Here is a 19,319-nt window from a genome sequence, read left to right on the forward strand (position 1 = left end):
AATGATAATAAAAAAACAAAAACAAAATCCAATAGTTTATTAGAATTAATTGCCGTGATCCATTTAAATTTTAGAGGGTGCACATATTTCGACGGTCCATAGGTAAAGGATCGCAACTGAAATATTGCAAATTTATTTTCCGTACCTCACAAGGAAAAAACGGAACTCTTATAGGACCACTTTATTGTCTTGTCTAAGTAACTCAACCAAAGATTCATTTTTAAAGATTTATTTATTTTTTTATCAGCATTTATATATCGTTTTGCTGCATTTTGTATGAAATTCGCCAAGGAATCCAAACCGGTAGGGTATTTAGGATCTACAGTTATGAAATGTGACACGATGTGAGAAATTACATCCTATAATAATTGTAGTTCGTTTCATATAAAATGAGTGCTTTTGGCTGCAAAGTAAAAATTCTAAATTTTAAGAACTGTAGTTTCCGTTGGCCTACAATCCTGAAATTGATCATTATAAAAAAGACAATGAACAATTGCTTCTCTTTGAAAACAAAAAAAAAATATAGTAATTTTCCTTATAAAAAATCTACAAATTTAAGTTCTTAATTACTCTTTAAATAGGGGATATTAAATAAAAATATCAAGTAGTAAAATGAAGCTTGAATAAATTTGATTTTGAAATTTCTCTACATAGAATGGGATTGCAGAAATATGAGTTTTGAAGAGCTTTTTAGCCTACTGTGAATTTTACTTTCAGTATGAAATAAATTGAACGAATTTCCGGAATTTAAAAACAATTTACAACAACTCATGCAGTACAATCTTTCACAGCATTTTATATTTTACACTCAGTCCTGTTTTGCCAATAACTGTACTTCGTTATAGTTGCATTTTGAACATTACATTAGAAAACTTATATATAACCTACATATATGACCCCAATATTGGTTTTTTATTGAATTGACAACAGCTGCAAATATATTTTGTATTTTATCTTATTAATGTCATTAAAGCTAGATTTTTTTTATAAGTTTGACTTGGCCACCTACTTAGGCACTTTTAAAGTAGTAAAACTCTATTTTTGTAAATATGTATTTTGTAAATTGTAGACAGATAGAAAATTTTACACATCGTGTGAAAAAATTTAATTATTGTTTTGAAGTTTGATATACGATACGAGATCTGTATAATTGAAATTTTACACATAATAAACACATTTCGAGGTTGTAGCTTCGAACAAGCTCGTAAATTGAATTATTTGTGAACATCTACTATCGAGACAATATTATAAAAGGAATTTTACATGAACATTATGTAAAATACGAGTACTTTCGCGGTAGCCTCGAAGTGGAGAACAAAAGACGGGGAAAACAGACCCTGCCATCAGATGGGACTAATAATGCACTGGAGAGAGAGAGAGAGAGAGAGAGAGAGAGAGAGAGAGATTCCCTTAAGTGAAGATTGAAGTCACATCCGTCACCGTTAACAGTTCGACGCTGTTCCGATTTTTGTGATGGCTCTTAAACAGGTGTTCCAGGTCTTTATTTTGTGTGTTAATGAAAGATCTATCACGTTGAACAAATATTGTTGAGGTGGCATTTTCTTATCTTTTACGATTTAGTTGATATCACTATGGTACTAAACAATATTTTTGATATTTTTGACACTTATTTAAAGTGTTAAATCACTCTTAGGAAAGAAAAATCCTTATTTAGAAAACATATAATAATATGAACGTGGCATGATTTTAGCTCGTGCCTCTTAGTCCTAGCGGTCTGACCATTAAGCCATACGTTTTCATCAAGCTCGATTGATGACCTAAGTTATTTTATATACAAAAAGCACGAGAAATATTTACCTAGCAAATTATATTTTAATTTGCTAGGTAAATATTTCACCTGAGTATTCCATTTCCAAATTCCTACAGTTGTTATTATTTTGTCTGTTGAGATAAACTATATCAACAGGTAGAGTTATCGACTCGTCGTCGATTTTATCAGCCACGGTTGAAATGAATGATAATCAACACTCATACAATTATCTCATCTATTTGTACTACTCTTTTAGTTTTATATTTATATTGGATTTTTGTATTATGGCATAATATTTTGTGCTATAACTAAAAAGAATAATTAGCTTCACACTGTATCCCGCATACAGAAGGGTCGCCAGAGGGAATCTAGTGTTTGCTACTTCCAATTTTTCGAGACATTGCGGCGAGTCGTTGAGTGGCAGAACTTAACGCCAAGCTTTTGTCTTGGTGCCAGAGCGAAGAAATGAAAATATTTAAATTTAATTTCCTTGAGTGGGCATTGAACCCACAACGAATGATTGAAATTGAAAAAATGAATGAAAATTGCTAAAGTTTTGAACTGCAAGTTTGTTAGATGCATGTATATCTACACGTGTTTTACATGTTGCTAGTATATATTATAACTATGTTATTTAATAAGTTTAAAATATTAAAATTTATTATCATATTTTTTAGCGTTACGCTGCATTCCGGGTCGGCAGAGGTGACCTTATACTAAGACACTGCCTCATTTTCCGCCGATATGAAAATATTGCATATTTCATTTCCTCGGATAGGAATTAAATCCACAACGACTGGCAACGACTGGCCTCAATTATGCTTTTGAAAGAGGATTATGGAAACCGAATGATATACATTTTATTGGACACGTTATTGTCATTATCTGATTAATCATTATGATGAAAGAGATTTAAAATTTAATTTAGAAAATTATAAAATCCTCTTAAAGTACCTTTTTTTTAAACATTATATAAATAAAATAAATATAATAATAATTACACATTACCAAATTTAATTTACACTCATAAATTTAAAATTTTGTGTATTGAATAACAAAACGTACAGCCAAACGTTCGGTTCCTAGAATATTCACGCACCTTAAATAGATCAAATATTTCGTTTAATATCGTACTAATAATTCTAGAATGAAATGGTGTGAATAATATAGACTTACAAAATAAAATATATTTTGTATATAAAGCAACTAACGTTTTCGTTTTAACTAATAAAACTAGTTTTCTTTAATTACTGCTCCTGCGTTTGATACAGTAACGGCCTACGGTGCCACAGAATTATCTACCACGTAGCATCGTCGGGAGCTAAAAATATATATTTATTGCAGTATGCCCTGATATTATCTATATATATAAAAGGACTTGTCCTCACTGACTGAGGTAAGACGCACGCACAGCCGTAACCGCTGGAGAAGAATTAGAATTTACCCCCTAAGGGTGTAAATAAAGGATTGAAAATTTGTATGGAAAAAACTTTGTATCACCACAAATTTTAATAAAATATGAAATTGAGACTCTTAAAAAATCATTGAACACGTGTTTCATGGTTTATAAGAATTCACCCGTAAGGGTGCATATAAGCAGGCAAAGCTGCGCGCGTCCGCTAGTTTCGTATATTTTAAATGATTCCCGGTATTTACTCTAATGTTGTTTTCGTAATTCAACAAACTAGTTCATCACAAAATAATGTACAAATTAAAGCTCTATTGTGGTGTAAAATTGGAAATCGCAATATAATAATTTCATGAATAATGAAATTAAGAGCTGTCTTTGTTTACCAAATATATTATTGCTATATTAGAATAATATAAAAACAAACATTATTATTTATTAAATAATTATACTTATATATTTATATATTATTAGATAAGTTAGAGAGTAAATATAGAAAAAATAGTTTTCTGATATTGCATTTTCTGATATACCTTCATTATAGTTTATTTTAATAAAAATTAAATGTTTATTGTACGTATATAAAGAAATATGTACTAAAAAAGGCTTAATAAAAAAAGTTTTAATAAAAACAAAATAATTAAATTAGTTTAAGAATCTGACAGCAAAATATAATATTTTAAATATTACTCTTAAAAATAAAAACTAAGTTATTACACTAACAACAAGTAATAGTAGGTATGTTCTAAGAAATCTTAAATCGGCATTTTTTGAAACTTCAAGTTATAGGTGGAGATATCACGTTCCAATATTATTTGTAGTGGTGTTTCTAATATTATAAAAAATCGTTATTATTTCGAGTGAGAGTCAAACAAACAATGGTCGAAGATCATTAAATTAGCATTTTGCAATTCTTTCCGCCGAATTTTCGAGGTATTGTGTGTTGGATGGCGCCCTGATGCCCTGAACAGAATAATCACAATGGGTACAGAGTGACTAACCAGAGTGAGCTAAGTTCCCAGATTACCAGGTTCCCTCTGTCTACCCAGCTACCTAAAAACGTGATGAAGCGTGAAGCTTACAAAAATAACATGACATAATAAGATATATTCTCAAGTTTTTAGATACCTTTTAAAGGAATACTAACTCCTTCGAAGTTAGTACTTAGTTTCACTCCAACTCGCTTGTTGGAAGTATTCCTGCCATCACAACTAATTTTCTTCATTACGCTTACTTAAAAGCAGATGTTAGTTTTCGACCTACTACTTGTCTTGTGCCAAATTAAAAAGAGATATATAAATATTCTACATTGTCATAGTTAGTGTATCTAGGCTAATATTTATTATTAATGAATATAGGAGTACATTCATTTATAAATAAATATTAGCATCACTTGTAAATATGTTTTTGAGAAAGGACCATGCTTATATATGGTTAAAAGTACGAATTCACATATCTTCCTGTAAGACATGCCCAAATACAGAATCAACTATCTGTCTTTAACCTATTTTTGTATTATTTAATCTACTTTTATATAATTATTTTAAAAACGTATACAAATTTAGAATAATTATAAAAATTTAAAAAAAAAAGGCATCATCAATATTTTTTTATAAATTTTCTTTATACGTTTTCTAAAAAAAAAAATAATTAATAAAATTAAACATTTATTAATTTTTCCTAAGTGTGTCATTAACATTTCACTTTAAAAAAGTCAAAAAATAACTTCAACACAATTATAACATTCCACCAAGCACACACCTAACAAACGAAACATGAATTATTATAAATGATGAAAAGAGGAAAATACCGAACGACTATCGTAATAGCAGTTACAATATACATACGTATACTTTAATAGGATTTGACAAATGATAGACCCCCCAAACTGCCACTCCCATAATGCAGCACTAAAACAGTGTTAACGTGATAATCAATACTCAGCCTCCTCGAGCAATTTGTTACGAACACTAATAAATAGAAGCCAGTCGTGGTGCAGAGACACAAAATGTAAGCACGACAGGTTGCGGGTTCGATGTCCATTCGAGGTAATTAAATATTTTATTTTTTTGATGTTCGCTCTGGTGTCGAGGCGACGATTTCCACCACTCTATGGATCCAGAATTCGGCGGAGTGTCTTAACACTTAGGACCTCTGCTGCTAACAAATTGTGTCGTTTTTGGGGTTGAATGTTTGTATGAAACTTTGTTACCACAAATTCTAGGAGTATCAAATTTTGCATGGACGTCACTTATAGGACGTAGGTACTCATGGAGACAGAAATTAATAATAACGTAGTTCACGCAGGCGAAGCCGCGGACGGGCCGCTAGTTAGTTAATATAATTATGATTTAAATTTGTGGATATCGATGAAATGGTATTTATAATTGTGCACATTGTAAATATGTGCAATTTTACTGTGAAAACACTATTCGATTACAAGTAGGTAACACATGTAATCCAATACGCTGGACAAGTTCAATTCATTAATTTCTTAATATTGCATAGTTGATAGTAGCGGCTGACATGAGATGAAACTTAATCCAGTTAATTGGTTGTGATACTCATTATGACTTAAATTCTGTTAAAACAAAGTACAGATAATTTATAATTATAAAATACCGGCACAAAAAGCTCTGGAAAGTTAATAATCAACTTTATAGTTGATTGTTGAAGTTCAGAACTTTATAGTTTCAGAGCTGCTGATAATCTTCAACCACTGAATATATTTCCTACATAAAATCACTCTCGAGTCACTTTTCAAAAATTAAAATTAAAATAGGTTCATCCGTTTGGGAGCTATGATGCCACACATAGACTTGCAGATACCCATACATCTATCTACACATCCACATAATACCCTGCTGTTTTTCTCGGAGGTAAAAAAGAGCAGTTTTCTTCTTCCCAATTTGGTAGAAACCATGACAAAAAAAATTTAAAACTTGGATATCTGAACGGCAAACGTAGGACAAAGTTATTCATCGAACCTGGAAAAAAAATTGACTCAGTAATAAATTATATAGCAGGGTAGGCAGAGGGGGACCTAGTGTTAAGACATTCCGTTCCCCACTTTCTGCCAAATTTTGGAGGCTTTGCGTGATGAGTGGCGGTACCCAACGCTGCACTTTGCCTCGACACAAGAGCGAAAAAATAAAAATAAAAATTTAAATAAATATGTCATTTCCTCTAGTGGGGATCGAATTCATGACTGGCCTCAATTATCGTTATAATGTTATATTTCCGCAGTACCCTGTTATTTGCAGGATACAGCGTGAAGGTATTTTTGGTTAAATTGTTTAAAAATTAGAATTACAATTAAGTATAATATTTTCTACTTATAAATAAATTATAATTTATAAACTTTTCTATTATTAGAAATATTTAAGTATACAATTACAAGTTATATAAAATACTTGTTGAGACGGTTATTCTTTTTCTATTAATTAATCAATTTTCAAATTTTAGTGGAAACATATTTTACTAACGGATATTTTATATAACTGCGAAACGACCTTTGAACCTTCCTGGAAATATTCGAGATTTTAAAAGGTACTCATCAGTTAACTTAATAACTGGAATTACATTTCGTAGTATTTGTTTAATAATAGATTCGATTGCAAATTTCGTGAAAATTATATTTTCATATGCATATATTTTATTCAATAATTTTAATCACTTTCAAATATCACTACGAGGAAATGAAATATTTGGACCGTTTATTTTGAAAGTGGTGTAAGTCCATTTTTGAGAAAAATGTACGTAATTCTATTACGTAATTCATGCTTAATTTAATGTAATTTTTTTATATATAACTAGTCCGTGTTAAATTTCTCAAAAAAAACCCATGTTTTGAACAACTTAAAATCGGTCGGTAAATGAAATTGCATAATCATCGACATACTAATCTTTAATTTTCTCGAAACAAAAGAAAATGGACTTACACCACTCTCAAAATAAACGGTCCATTTAATATTTTCATTTACTTGTTCAGGTAACGAGGAAAGACGGGCGGGGCGTTGAGCTTCGCCACTCACGCAAACTCACGCAATTCCACCAGAATTTAGAGAAAAGTAGGGGACTGGTAGTGTCTTAATAGGGAACAGAGATTCTTAACTAGGTCCCGACCCTGCTATATGCGTGAACATAAAAAGAAAATCTTATTGCATTTCAGTATACGCAATTAAACTTAGTATAATTATGTTGACTACTTACCTAGTTTCGTATGTAACTTTGTCGAAATAGGATCGCAAAATTAATTTAATGAATGCTCTTGTCGTCCAGATACCGGGAACCCAACCAGGCTCAAGTATACTCAGAACTCATCTGGTCTAACTGATATCGTTCCGAGTATTTTCAACCACGCTGAAATTTATTACATTTACAATAGAGTATTTATTATAAAAACATAGATTAATCATCTCCTGCGGTTATTAAATTGGTTAATGACATTTTTATTAATAGATTTCTTTTGTTTTGGGGCCATTGTGGCATAGGGGCACAAGCATATGACTGTAACGCGATGGTTGTGAAATTAACTATAATTAATTTATATTTTCATTTTTTTGCTCTGGTACCAAGGCAATAGCGCCGCAGCCACACAACACGCAAAACCTCAAAAATTCAGGCTAAAGTGAGGAACGAAGTATTGTAAGTTTGTAACGCATTCCCTCTGCCTATCCCGCCGGGATAGCGTGAAGCTGTGTGTGTCCTAAAAGGCATAATTACCTAATGTAACGCAGTTATTTGTTATTTCACTTAAAATAAATCGCAGAAAAACCTTTTGAATGTATTCTGCCGATGAAGGGTTTTTTTATTTAAACTTTCCAACAGCATCACAGAAAATATCAAAATTATATAATATTTATTCACCTTGTATGAAATGAAATACCAATATGTATAAGTTTGAAATATTTTTTTTATATGAAATACTTATAAATTTTCTGATTTTTTACTTTAGTTGTATTGTAAGTTACTATACAAATTTCATAACTGTGACCATAGACTATAGAATATTTGGTTTTAATTTCAGCTATACCGTCACGTAATTTTGATATAAGTAATATTGACAGATGAGCAGACGGACAACAGAGTCATCCTATACATACATACATACATAGCTTCACGCTTTATCCCTAGCGGTACGGTCTCTACATACCTCTGATCCTATAAGGATTCCTTTTTCACCTTTTGGAGCACGGAACCCCTTAAAATATTACATTCAGCTTAGAATTGTGTTATCCGTAGAAATTGAGTAATAAATAATTTAGATTTCTACACATTTACCATATTGCACATATCCTTTTGCATGTAATATTTGTTTTTTTTTTTTTTAAACTATTGTTGACTTTGAATTTTTTGCAGTTTCGTTTTACGCTGGTTTGAGCGCCATGTGGGCGTACCTGCTGGAGTTAAGACGTTATGACGATGAAAACTCTAACCAGGATGACGACGACGAGACCATTGTCCACGGAGATGAGCACTTATACCAGTAAGTATATATTTTTATAAGCATATTGCATTTAAGTGTGAGGACGGGTCTAAGTAGAAACTATATACTGGTTTGGTATATACTGTGTGTGGAAAGAACCATAATAGCACAGCTAAACTATAAAAAATAATGCAGTCTTAGTAAAAAAAATTCAACCTGATAGGTATTTTTCGTTTAATACATTATGTATGTATAAAATATGTTGCTATAGCTAATAAATGTTAGTTTCGTAAATTCTGGTGTGGGTATGCCGAAAAATTTGATGCAAACTTCTTCTACTTCTTCTTCTTTTTATTTCTTTCATTATTTTATAGTGATAACATATTGTGGCGTGGCGTATATAGTTGTTATAGTCATAACCGCGACAGGGTGTGATTTCGATTCCTGCTCGAAGAAATTAAATATTTAATATTTTCATTTCCTCGCTCTGGTAACAAGGCAAAGCGCGGCGTTGAATTTCGCCACTCAACGCCTCCAAAATTCGGCGGAAAGTGGAACGGAGTGAACGAACACAAGGTTCCCAGGTTTCCTCTGCCTTCCCTGCTATGCAGGATAGAGCGTGATGCTAAAAAAGTATTTGTATTATTAACTTCACTTAAATTGACAATTAGACTAAAGAGATCAGTAATAACGAGAACCAGTTTTTTAGTTACGTATCTCCAGCATGACGCAGAGCACCGTATTTTGTATCACCAGAGCGGAAAGCTTTTGAATGACTTAGTCAATGAATCTAATTTATTTTGTTGTAGAATAACACAAGACGTGTTTACGGTGTCTAGAGCAGAAACTAGACGTCTCGTACAGGAGCGCATGCAACCCTGGATCCCGGACGCAATAAGATACCAGCCACCACCCCGTCCGGCATCGGTAGCGATAATGCTATCTGCATCTCCAGAACCTCTGCATCGCGATTACCTTGAACCTGAGCTGCCACACCCTGTGCCCATTGCGGTCCCCGAAACCGTTTATACCATTGAACCTATCGAAAATGAGAGTAGTACCAACGAGGGAGATTGTTATCCCGTGGAAATCGTCACACGCCGCGATAGCGTGAAGGAAAAACGCTGGTCTTTCAAACAAGCGAAGAAAGACAGTGTTGTGACGCTTCAAGAGGTCTGTGTTTTGCATGTCTAAGTATTTATTTTATTAAACTAGCTAACTATGTTTATATGATTTGTGAATCATTTACTGCTGTATACACTATGTTCACCTGTAGTATTGTTTCACGCTGCTTATATAGTTTGAATTTTATTATCTAATAAGTTTTGTCGAGAAATATAATAATTACGTTAATAAATAAGTGTTAAATGTAACATTTTGTAATATACTAATTGATGTGAAAATATTTATTGCTATAAAAAATTTAATGTTAAATATTTTTGTCAGTGCGGGAAATTACGATATTCAAAATTACTTTTCTCTTGGACATGGCCTATTGATTATTAAATATGAGCCTGGACAAGCAGGGCAATTTATTGTATAACTTTAGCGAGTAGGTAGTTATTATGATAAATGTTAGTGGTAACGTCAAAATTTTGAATGACCCTCGATGCAATTGACCAGTCTTTTATCCAGTTTCCTTTGTCTATTCATCATTAACAGGCACAACTAATACAAAAACAAAATTGTCACCAAACCCCTCTTTTTGCGTCGGGGGTTAATAAATCTTTGGTAACTTTAAGAATGTCTCTTTTAAGATTTTCGAAAGATGTTGATAAAATTACGAAAAAAAAAATCCTTGACTTTTGACGAATTTCACATACCATGTATCTATACAAGATTAAATAAAGTTTCAACTTAATTGTCTGTTCTAATTTTGTATATCATATATAATATCCGAATATCCAATTTATTTTTATATAAATCTTTAATTTTGAGTAACCTGACTTCTTTCAAATCTCGTCCCTACTCAACAATACTTATTTCTTTTATCTATTTCAAATCTTCTCTTAACAAGTTTATGAGTTTATTTGCATGCCTTATTATTTTCCAATTCAATTTATTTCTAAGGAAGTAACTTTCTTATTCCTTACTATCTCTGCAGGAATCAATCTTGCTAACTTAATATTTTCTGTGAATTTCCATTTTCACAAGTCTCTTCTACGAAAGAATTGAAGTACAGGGCTTTATACAAAATAAGTCCAGTCTAAATGAATATACATACGTATATACGGGACTTCTATATAAGAAATCTATGATTAACTTCAATTCAATTCATTGAGATATTTCAATATCTATAAATATCTATAGGTGAGCAAACATTTAACTTTTTTAAATAAATACTTTTTTTAAAACTCGCTTTTATAATTCTAAGCAACATACAGGCTTACCGAATGAAATCAATTTACTTGAAAGTACTAATACCTTTTAAAGGGGGCAATTGGAATCATCATTCACAACCCATCATAAAACTACAGGGAGGTATACATTACCCATTGTTTAAGCCAAGGCAGTCGCGTACTTAATGTTTTAACTCCGCTCATTTCGTTTTCGAACCTCCTGCCAGGCGGATCTGTGTTGATTATATAATAATTGGCCGTGCTAAGTAAATTCCTTAATTGAGATAGTGTCGTGACCCACCACACCAATTACTGATAGCGTCTAAGTTAATGAATAGTCTATCTAGCAGCTGAAATGTGAATTTGAATGATGAGTCCAGTGTTTACTATAGATAAAATTAGTTTTGTGAATTCTATGGGGCAAGTGAGTAAATTATAATTTTAATACAATATTATGTGCTGCACAAAAAAAATATTAGAAATTCTTTCAATTATTGAATCTGTGCTTACTTTTTTTGTATATTTCACAATAGATTTCAATATGCACAGAATTAAATCTAAAATTTCTATATTATTTAACATCGCATGCTATTTTGAGCTTAAGAAAAAAAGTAATCGATTTCAACTCTAGAATTGTTTACATTAGCTTATAATATTATAATAGATAAAAAATCATACATAGAAGTTAATGAACAAATAATGAAAAAATGTCCATAATAAAAAAAATATTTAAAAATATCGCTTTAAAATCGGTTTGGCTATAATAGAAAGCAGTAGGTGACTGGGTGAGTAGTGCTCGCGGAACGAACTCAGCTTAATATTTTAAGCTTATTTTTAAAATTTAAATACATTTAACTAATTGCATAATGTATGGTTTAAAATGCTTTATTGTATTGGTACTAATGATGCTGCTTTATTTATTTTTTTGGCCTTTCAAAAATAAATAAACCATTTACTTGTTATTTTTCATTAAATGAACTATATTCGGAGGCCAGTTATAGCGAAGGAGCACAAACGTGCGACAGTAAACGCGGCAGGCTGTGGGTTCGATTCCCATTCGAGGAAATGAAATATTTAATATTTTCATTCCCTCGCTCTAGTAACGAGGCAAATCGCCAATCGCAAAAAGGCAAATTTCGCGACTCATGCTGTGCCTTCAAAGTTCGGCGGAAAGTGGAAAATAGAAGCGTCTCAATAAGAACGAAGTGTCTTAACACTAGGTTCCCGGGTTCCCTCTGGGTTCCCTATTATCTGCAGGGTACAGCGTGAATCTAAAAACTATATCCTGTTATATACAAGTCTCTAATAAAATTACTAAAATACCTTAATCTTAATGCCAATATTTGTTCACTCATATCATATTCAAAGTGTATTATATACTTTATATATAAAAAGTATATTTTAAACTTACACTCATATTTAGGTAGATAGGTATATGTAAATTAAACCAACATAACGAAAAGTAGGGTTATGTTATCTTTATTCGTATCTAACATTAATTTTCGTACTTCTTAACACGAAGGTATGACGTTAAAATCCAATTAAGATTATTTTAGGAGGTGTCAATATCATAGCATTGACAATGATACACTACACACATATTAAATAACAGCTAAGGCCAATGTACAGTACCTTCACACTCAGATATAAACATATAGAAAACATATTTTTTATTTTTCTAAGTTGGTATTATAATAAATTAATTAATTATAAAGATATACGTTATATTTTACTTTAAACTTTTTTACATATATTAATTATTGATAAGTTTTCATTTTCAATTTCTTTTCAATGTCTTGAAACTGAAATTGAATTCGTTCATTAGTGTCTTGACAGTATGTTTACTCTGCCCACTCGTTATATGCGGGAACCGTATAATAAGAGAAAAATAAAATGCTATATATATATGTATATCGCTAAGTGCTTTCTAAAAGAGGTATATTGCTTTGCATATACAAATATGTATTTGTACATATATAATATATATCTTGTATATTTGTTAATATGTGTATATATGATGTTTAGGTTTTTTTTTTTTTTTGGCTTCATAGATTACACCCGCACATGGCAGGGTAGGCAGAGGCAACCTGGTAATCTAAATGTTAAGGCACTCCATTCCCTATTATCCATTAAATTCCAGAGCCATTGCTTATTGAGTGGCGTAATTCAACGCCGCGCTTTGACTCGACACCAGAGCGAAGCGAAATGAAAATAATAAATATTTGATTTCCCCAAGTGGGAATCTAAGACAAAACCTGTGACGTTTACAGTCTCTCTGGCGTTTAGTTAAGATTTTTCTTAAATGATTGTACGACAAAATTCACTAAGTATGAAAACTACTAAAGGTCACTCGACAGAGGAACAAAATCGATAGTACTTGACTTCTTCAAAACAAAGCATAAGGAGGAAAGTGCCGTTTAATTGTTCAGTAAATGAATGGTAGATGTTCGTGTCAGCCTTTCATATAACTTGTACCTATAACAATATAAACGTAAGAATTCGTTTTTCAATGATGATTCTAGATTACATTCTTGTTGTATACCCAGTATAGGTAGGTATATGCAAAAACTATGATATCCTTTTAATGGCGTTTATTTAAAATAAGTTACTGAAAAATATCAAAAAATTCTCCAAGGTTTATTTATATACATAAATCTATAAAATCTCTTAATAGGAAAGATAAGGATGGCGTAACAATCCCTGGCTTTTCACAAAAATATTTTCGAACACGAGTGAAAATTAAAATCGTAAACATTTTTTCATTTCACGAAACACCTCTTGCGCATTGAAATATTATAATTGTATTAAGTTTCAGTTATGTGGAAATGTATTCCCAAAAATATATTAATATCAGTTAATATAATGCTTTAAAATTTATAAAGCTGCTGTATAAATTATTGAATGTGAATTTTAAATATTATGTTGATTTTTTATGTCTATGATGTTTTTATCATTCCTCTTACCTTCTGCCGAATTTTTTGAGGCACTGTAACTCAATATAAAATATTAATAATGGTACTAAAAAATATGATAAATGAAAAAGAGTAATTAATGCTGTCTTTACACTTGATGCTTGTCACAATTGATTGCAGTAATGAAGCTATTCTTAATCACAATGCGCAATTTCAATGGTTGTACGTTGTAAATAAACGTTTGTGACGTCACAATTGCGAATATTTACATTTTATAGCCGAGGAATTATTGTTGGTTTTTATATATTAGTGTCCCAGTGTTTGATTGAGAATTTTGAATTAGGACTTGTTGTTAATCCAAAATGGCCGCCGTAATAATATAGCGGTTTTTAACACAACTTTTTTGCACAAATCACCTAATACGGGTATCAAATGAAAGCGCTTCGTTTGTAAAATACAATATGTCATAAAAATCTTTTTTAATCAATATTTCATCTTTTATTGGTAGAAATTGATATTTTACTTCGTATAATATTAAGTCTTCAATTATTTTTGATGCTTCTAAGATATACTATTTTGATACGGATTCCGCTAACACAAGGCATGTACGTGAGTTATAGTTACATAATATAAATAACTATAATATAAGTAACTACTTTAAAGTAAATGCAACCGGTAACAACAATCTATGTTTAGGCAAAAAAAAAATTAGTTATTGATTATTAAGTGCATTTTCTCCGTTTCCACATGGAAGAGTGGTGAAATACATAATAAGCCTAATTAATAAATAATTCTTATTCATTTGGCGTAACCCATCGAGCACATGTTGTATCTAAGCACAACGTCCTCAAAACAATGGGAAACTCTTTGAAACGTTAAGGAAAAATATATAATCCCGCCGAACATGTAGAGGAAGTATTTTTAAATAGGTCCGTGGATTGAATTGTTATGGCCGATAATATGAAAGTCGAATCGAGTCAAGGTGAGTTGCTGAACGACAATGATGGCGACAAGCTGAGGTGTTGTGATAAATCATAATAAACAATTGGTAAAAATATCAATTAAATTAAACTTATTCTGCGACGTTCATATTTTGTTGTTTGTATATTTATTAAGAAAGGAATTATATGTTTTTTAAGAAAATTAAAATTATCTTCTTTTCCTTTAATTTAAAATTATTTCTTAAATCGTAAAGACACATAACGACGTACATTATTTTCGCTAATGCATGTTGATTAAATATCTATACTTTAATAGTTGTCGTAAAGTTGATAGTTGAACCCTCAATATAATTTAAAACTGCGGCGGCAACAGCCAGTTTATAGTGTTTGCTCGGAATTTATATTTGCACTAAAATTTTCAAAGGGTCATCATCTACTTATTATTAAATTATATTTTGACAGTAATGTCTCATGCAACGCAAGACCTGCGGGGTTCGCCGTCTTGTAACTGGTTTCTTTTTCAGTTAAAAATACTTATTTAAGGCGGAAGGGCACAAGCGTGTGACTGTAAACAAGACAGGTTATGAGTTCGATTCCCACTCGAGGAAATTAAATTTTTAATATTTTCATTTCTTTGCTATGGTATCGAGGTAGTGCGGCGTTCGTTGAGTTCCTTCACTCAACACGCAACGCTTTCAAAATTCAACAAAAAATGACGAATGGGCTGTCTTAACATAGGGTCCCCCTTCCTGTGCTGTGCGGGATGTGGGATACAGTGTGAATCTAAAAGAAATAAAAAAAAATGAATGTGTAATTGTATATTATTATTATTTCAATATATCGATGGCTCCTAAGTAGGTACAGGGTGAGTCATATTGAACTTTCCGATTTCAATAAGGTGTGTATTAAAAACAAAGCGACATGCAGTAAAAATTATTTTATTGTTTGAAAGCACATAACATGCAGTTTTAATTTAGTTGGTTTTAAAAATGATATCCTGTAAATGTCTACCTCCATTGACCACATACTGCTGAAGCCTTTCCCGGAAGTTGTCCATTACTCGTCGAGTCATATTCAGCGGAATAGCATTGATTTCTTCCGTGATTGCAGCCTTCAGTTCATCGATGGTTCGGGGACGATGCGTGTACACCTTTTCCTTCAGGTAACCCCAGAGAAAGAAATCGCAGGGGGTTAAATCAGGTGATCTCGGCGGCCACCCAACGTCACCTCGCAAAGAAATCCGATGACCGGGAAACATTTGTCGCAGGATTTCCATTGAACGCCTGGATGTATGGGCTGTAGCACCATCTTGTTGGAACCAGATGTTATCGTTGTCATGATTCTGCGTTAATTCCTCCAATTTCGGTTTCAGAAAAGTTTCAAGCATGTCGCAATACCGAGCAGAGGTAACTGTGACGACTTGACCATCTTCTTCAAAAAAATAGGGACCCCACACACCAAACTCTGCAATAGCGCACCACACTGTCACTCGAGGGCTGTGAAGTGGTCGTTCGTGTAGGTTTCGTGGGTTATTCTCAGCCCAGTATCGAAAATTCTGTTTGTTGACAGTTCCGGCGAGGTGAAAATGTGCCTCATCACTGAAGATCAAAACAGCAGTGCGGGGGATCTGCTGAATGTCGCGGCATAAATTTGTTCGTGTGTCTAAGTCTCTAACTGTTAATTCTTGCACTACCTGAATCTTGTATGGGTGAAATTTAAGGTCTCTATGCAGTATTCTGCGGACACTACTGAAAGATAATCCTAGTGAAGCGGCATGTTTCCGAACAGAACGCCGAGGGGATTGTTGAATTGAAGCCCGCACTCTATCCACTTTTTCCGCTGACGTTGACGTCCTAATTCGGCCTTGTGGTCTTTTTTTTAATGCTGATGATGTTGCTCTAAAATTTGATACCCAATTTCTGATTGTTGGTCCAGTGGGAATGGGATCACGTCGACCAATAGCAAAATGTAAACGGAACGCACGCTGTGTTGTGATCACGGAGCCGCCATTTTTAATAAACTCTTCAACTACGAACGCACGATGTTGTCCCGACCAAGCCATTGCTCACACTAAAACTGCATGTCATGGCGCGTCTAATGACACCATCCCCACCCTTCTACTCCTTCCCTTCTTCGTGCAACGTCCTTCCAAAACCGGAAAGTTCAATATGACTCACCCTGTATAAGGGCCAAAGGAAAGGAAATCACAAGCAATTTAAGCAGAGGAAAAGCTCCCGTAGAGGGTTTAAGATATTCATTATTTTACATATATAAAAACTTGTCATGATTTAATAATAAAAATTAATGCAAAAATTTTTAACAAATAAAAAAATTCTTCCTCACTATTTAATCTAAAGTACCTACATATATCAGGCTGGCGAACAAACCGACGATAAGACCTGGGTGTGCCGTACAGCTGCACGGCTCGCTCAGTGTATTCGACATCGGATAACTGATAAAAATGGAACTAAGACTCCGGATTTATTTTTGGATAAATTTGAAACAAAAGCTTTCGATGATCCTGAGGAACCTCTGTACCAGCCTACCACCTGCTCGCTGTTCTGTGGCGTCAAGCTCGCTTTCGATCCGACTGCTCATATGCATTATCACGTACGTATTCACAATTTAACTATAATCTAATTTCGCTATTTTATTACTGATATATTTATTTTTTAACTTTATATGTTATTACTCACGCTTCTTAAGTGTCATTGCTTTGATTTAATTTAACATAGTAAATTAATAGTAGTTAGTACTATTAACATACCTATATAGTATGATCAAAAAGTAGAGAAAAATATCTTCAGTTTGTTTCTTAATTTTACCTTCACATCATCATTCACTAGTAGACTTAGTGTTTTTCTTCAAGTACAATGCATTTGTGCATGTTATTTTCTTATAACTTAAAATATTCTTATATTTTATTACAATTTGCGATTTGTGCGACTTCCAGTTTATATTTGTCTTTTCTTAAAGCTATTCACAGAGTTTTCCAGATTACAATCGAACGTGGTAGGGGTGAAGTTTTTATAGAGCACACAAGTTGATCTTTGGATTTTGGTTAATAATTCGGGTCACTTCGTTATAGATATTCTGAGCAAGAAGCGGGCGCCGTCTTAACAAACATTTAAGCTTGTATTAGGAATCGATGGTTGACTTCCACGTAAAACAATAAAAAATATTAATTAAAATTATAAGACAATAGGTTGTATTTACAGTCACGTCACACTAGCCCTTACACCAGCGACTCCTTAAAAGTAGCTTAGTCTCTGAACACCAGCCCCATTTTCTTCAACAAAAATATATATTTGTCAAGTCTTAAAGTTATCAGGATTCAGTGATCATTTCGGTAAAATCGTGCCAATCGATCTTACAACTTTGTTGTAAAATTCTCATACTTTTTGATCAAACTTCACACAGATTTGCACCAATGGTGGGAAATCGAAATTATTTTCGATTTTTTTTAAATTTAACAAAGTTTTCATCATTGGGAAAATTGACGCTTGTATAATAAACCATATCGAATCATTTTTTAACAGTGGCTAGCCGTTGTTTCCCTGGCAATTCTTTACAACATGGTGTTTGTTATTGGCCGAGCTGTTTTCTGGGAGATGGATAAGTTAACTTGGCTTTGGTATCTGCTGGACTATATCTGCGATGCAATCTACGTCATCGATACTGTTATTCACATGCATGAAGGTATGGCCATTGATAATGTCATTTCACGATCATTGATGTCATATATACAAGACACCATAGGTAAATACGAGACGTGCACGCGCGAAATTTTTAAGTTAACCTTAGTGACTGCAAGCGAATTAAAATTAAAATTATTTGCAAAATTAAAACTTGCTACAATTAAAAAGTTATAACTGCGCTTTTGGTATACGTAACTATAATTAATTATTAACAATTTTTTATACTTATTACAGTAGGTTGTTTATACATATAATACGTTGGCGTTGGCACTTGAATTTTATTGTCGATAAATTATTGTCTTTTTAGTCAATCCTGGGATCTAAGGAATTAAGCACTTATGCCTTCTAGAAAGATTATACTATTAAATTTCAAGTTGTTTGTAAGAAAACTCATAGATTTAAGCATAAATGTGACTTGGGAGGGAAATCAACATTGTCACCCACGCGTGCCGCACCTTGCGTCATCAAATTTAGCTAAAGCATGAACAAACAGCCCACCCAGCCTTCACTTCCCGCGCAAATACGAATCGATCTACTATCGAGGACCCGATTCAATTGTCGTCAAAATACTAACGATATATCTAAACAATATTATATTACTTAGGTCTTTAACTTTTAGTCATTTTTAATATATGTGAATTGTTTTTAAATATAGACTAATCACTTAATTAAATTTGATATTAAAGATGATAATGATGATGATTTAAAACTTACTTTCTTAATTATTTAACATAAGTAGGTATTATACTTAAAAATTTTTTTTTTTTCTCAAGTCATGTTAATCAAGGTAATACATTAATAAATATTTATCGTATAATGAAA

General features: G+C 32.4%; 1 protein-coding gene across 1 annotated transcript in view; it reads left to right on the forward strand.

Annotated features, from left to right (window-relative positions):
- The window catches only part of CngA (Cyclic nucleotide-gated ion channel subunit A), a 33,658-nt gene that overhangs the window by 9,862 nt on the left and 4,477 nt on the right, over positions 1-19,319 (forward strand). Inside the window, exons 3-6 of the mRNA XM_085205924.1 lie at positions 8,541-8,667; positions 9,417-9,780; positions 17,173-17,409; positions 18,339-18,498. Of these exons, the coding sequence (XP_085062050.1) occupies positions 8,541-8,667; positions 9,417-9,780; positions 17,173-17,409; positions 18,339-18,498 (888 nt within the window). The remainder of the gene's footprint in view (positions 1-8,540; positions 8,668-9,416; positions 9,781-17,172; positions 17,410-18,338; positions 18,499-19,319) is intronic.

Source organism: Heliconius melpomene, chromosome 21 (genome assembly GCF_056956725.1).
Source record: "Heliconius melpomene rosina isolate 202511_hmr_F chromosome 21, ASM5695672v1, whole genome shotgun sequence".
In the NCBI taxonomy this organism is placed as follows: Eukaryota; Metazoa; Arthropoda; class Insecta; order Lepidoptera; family Nymphalidae; genus Heliconius; species Heliconius melpomene.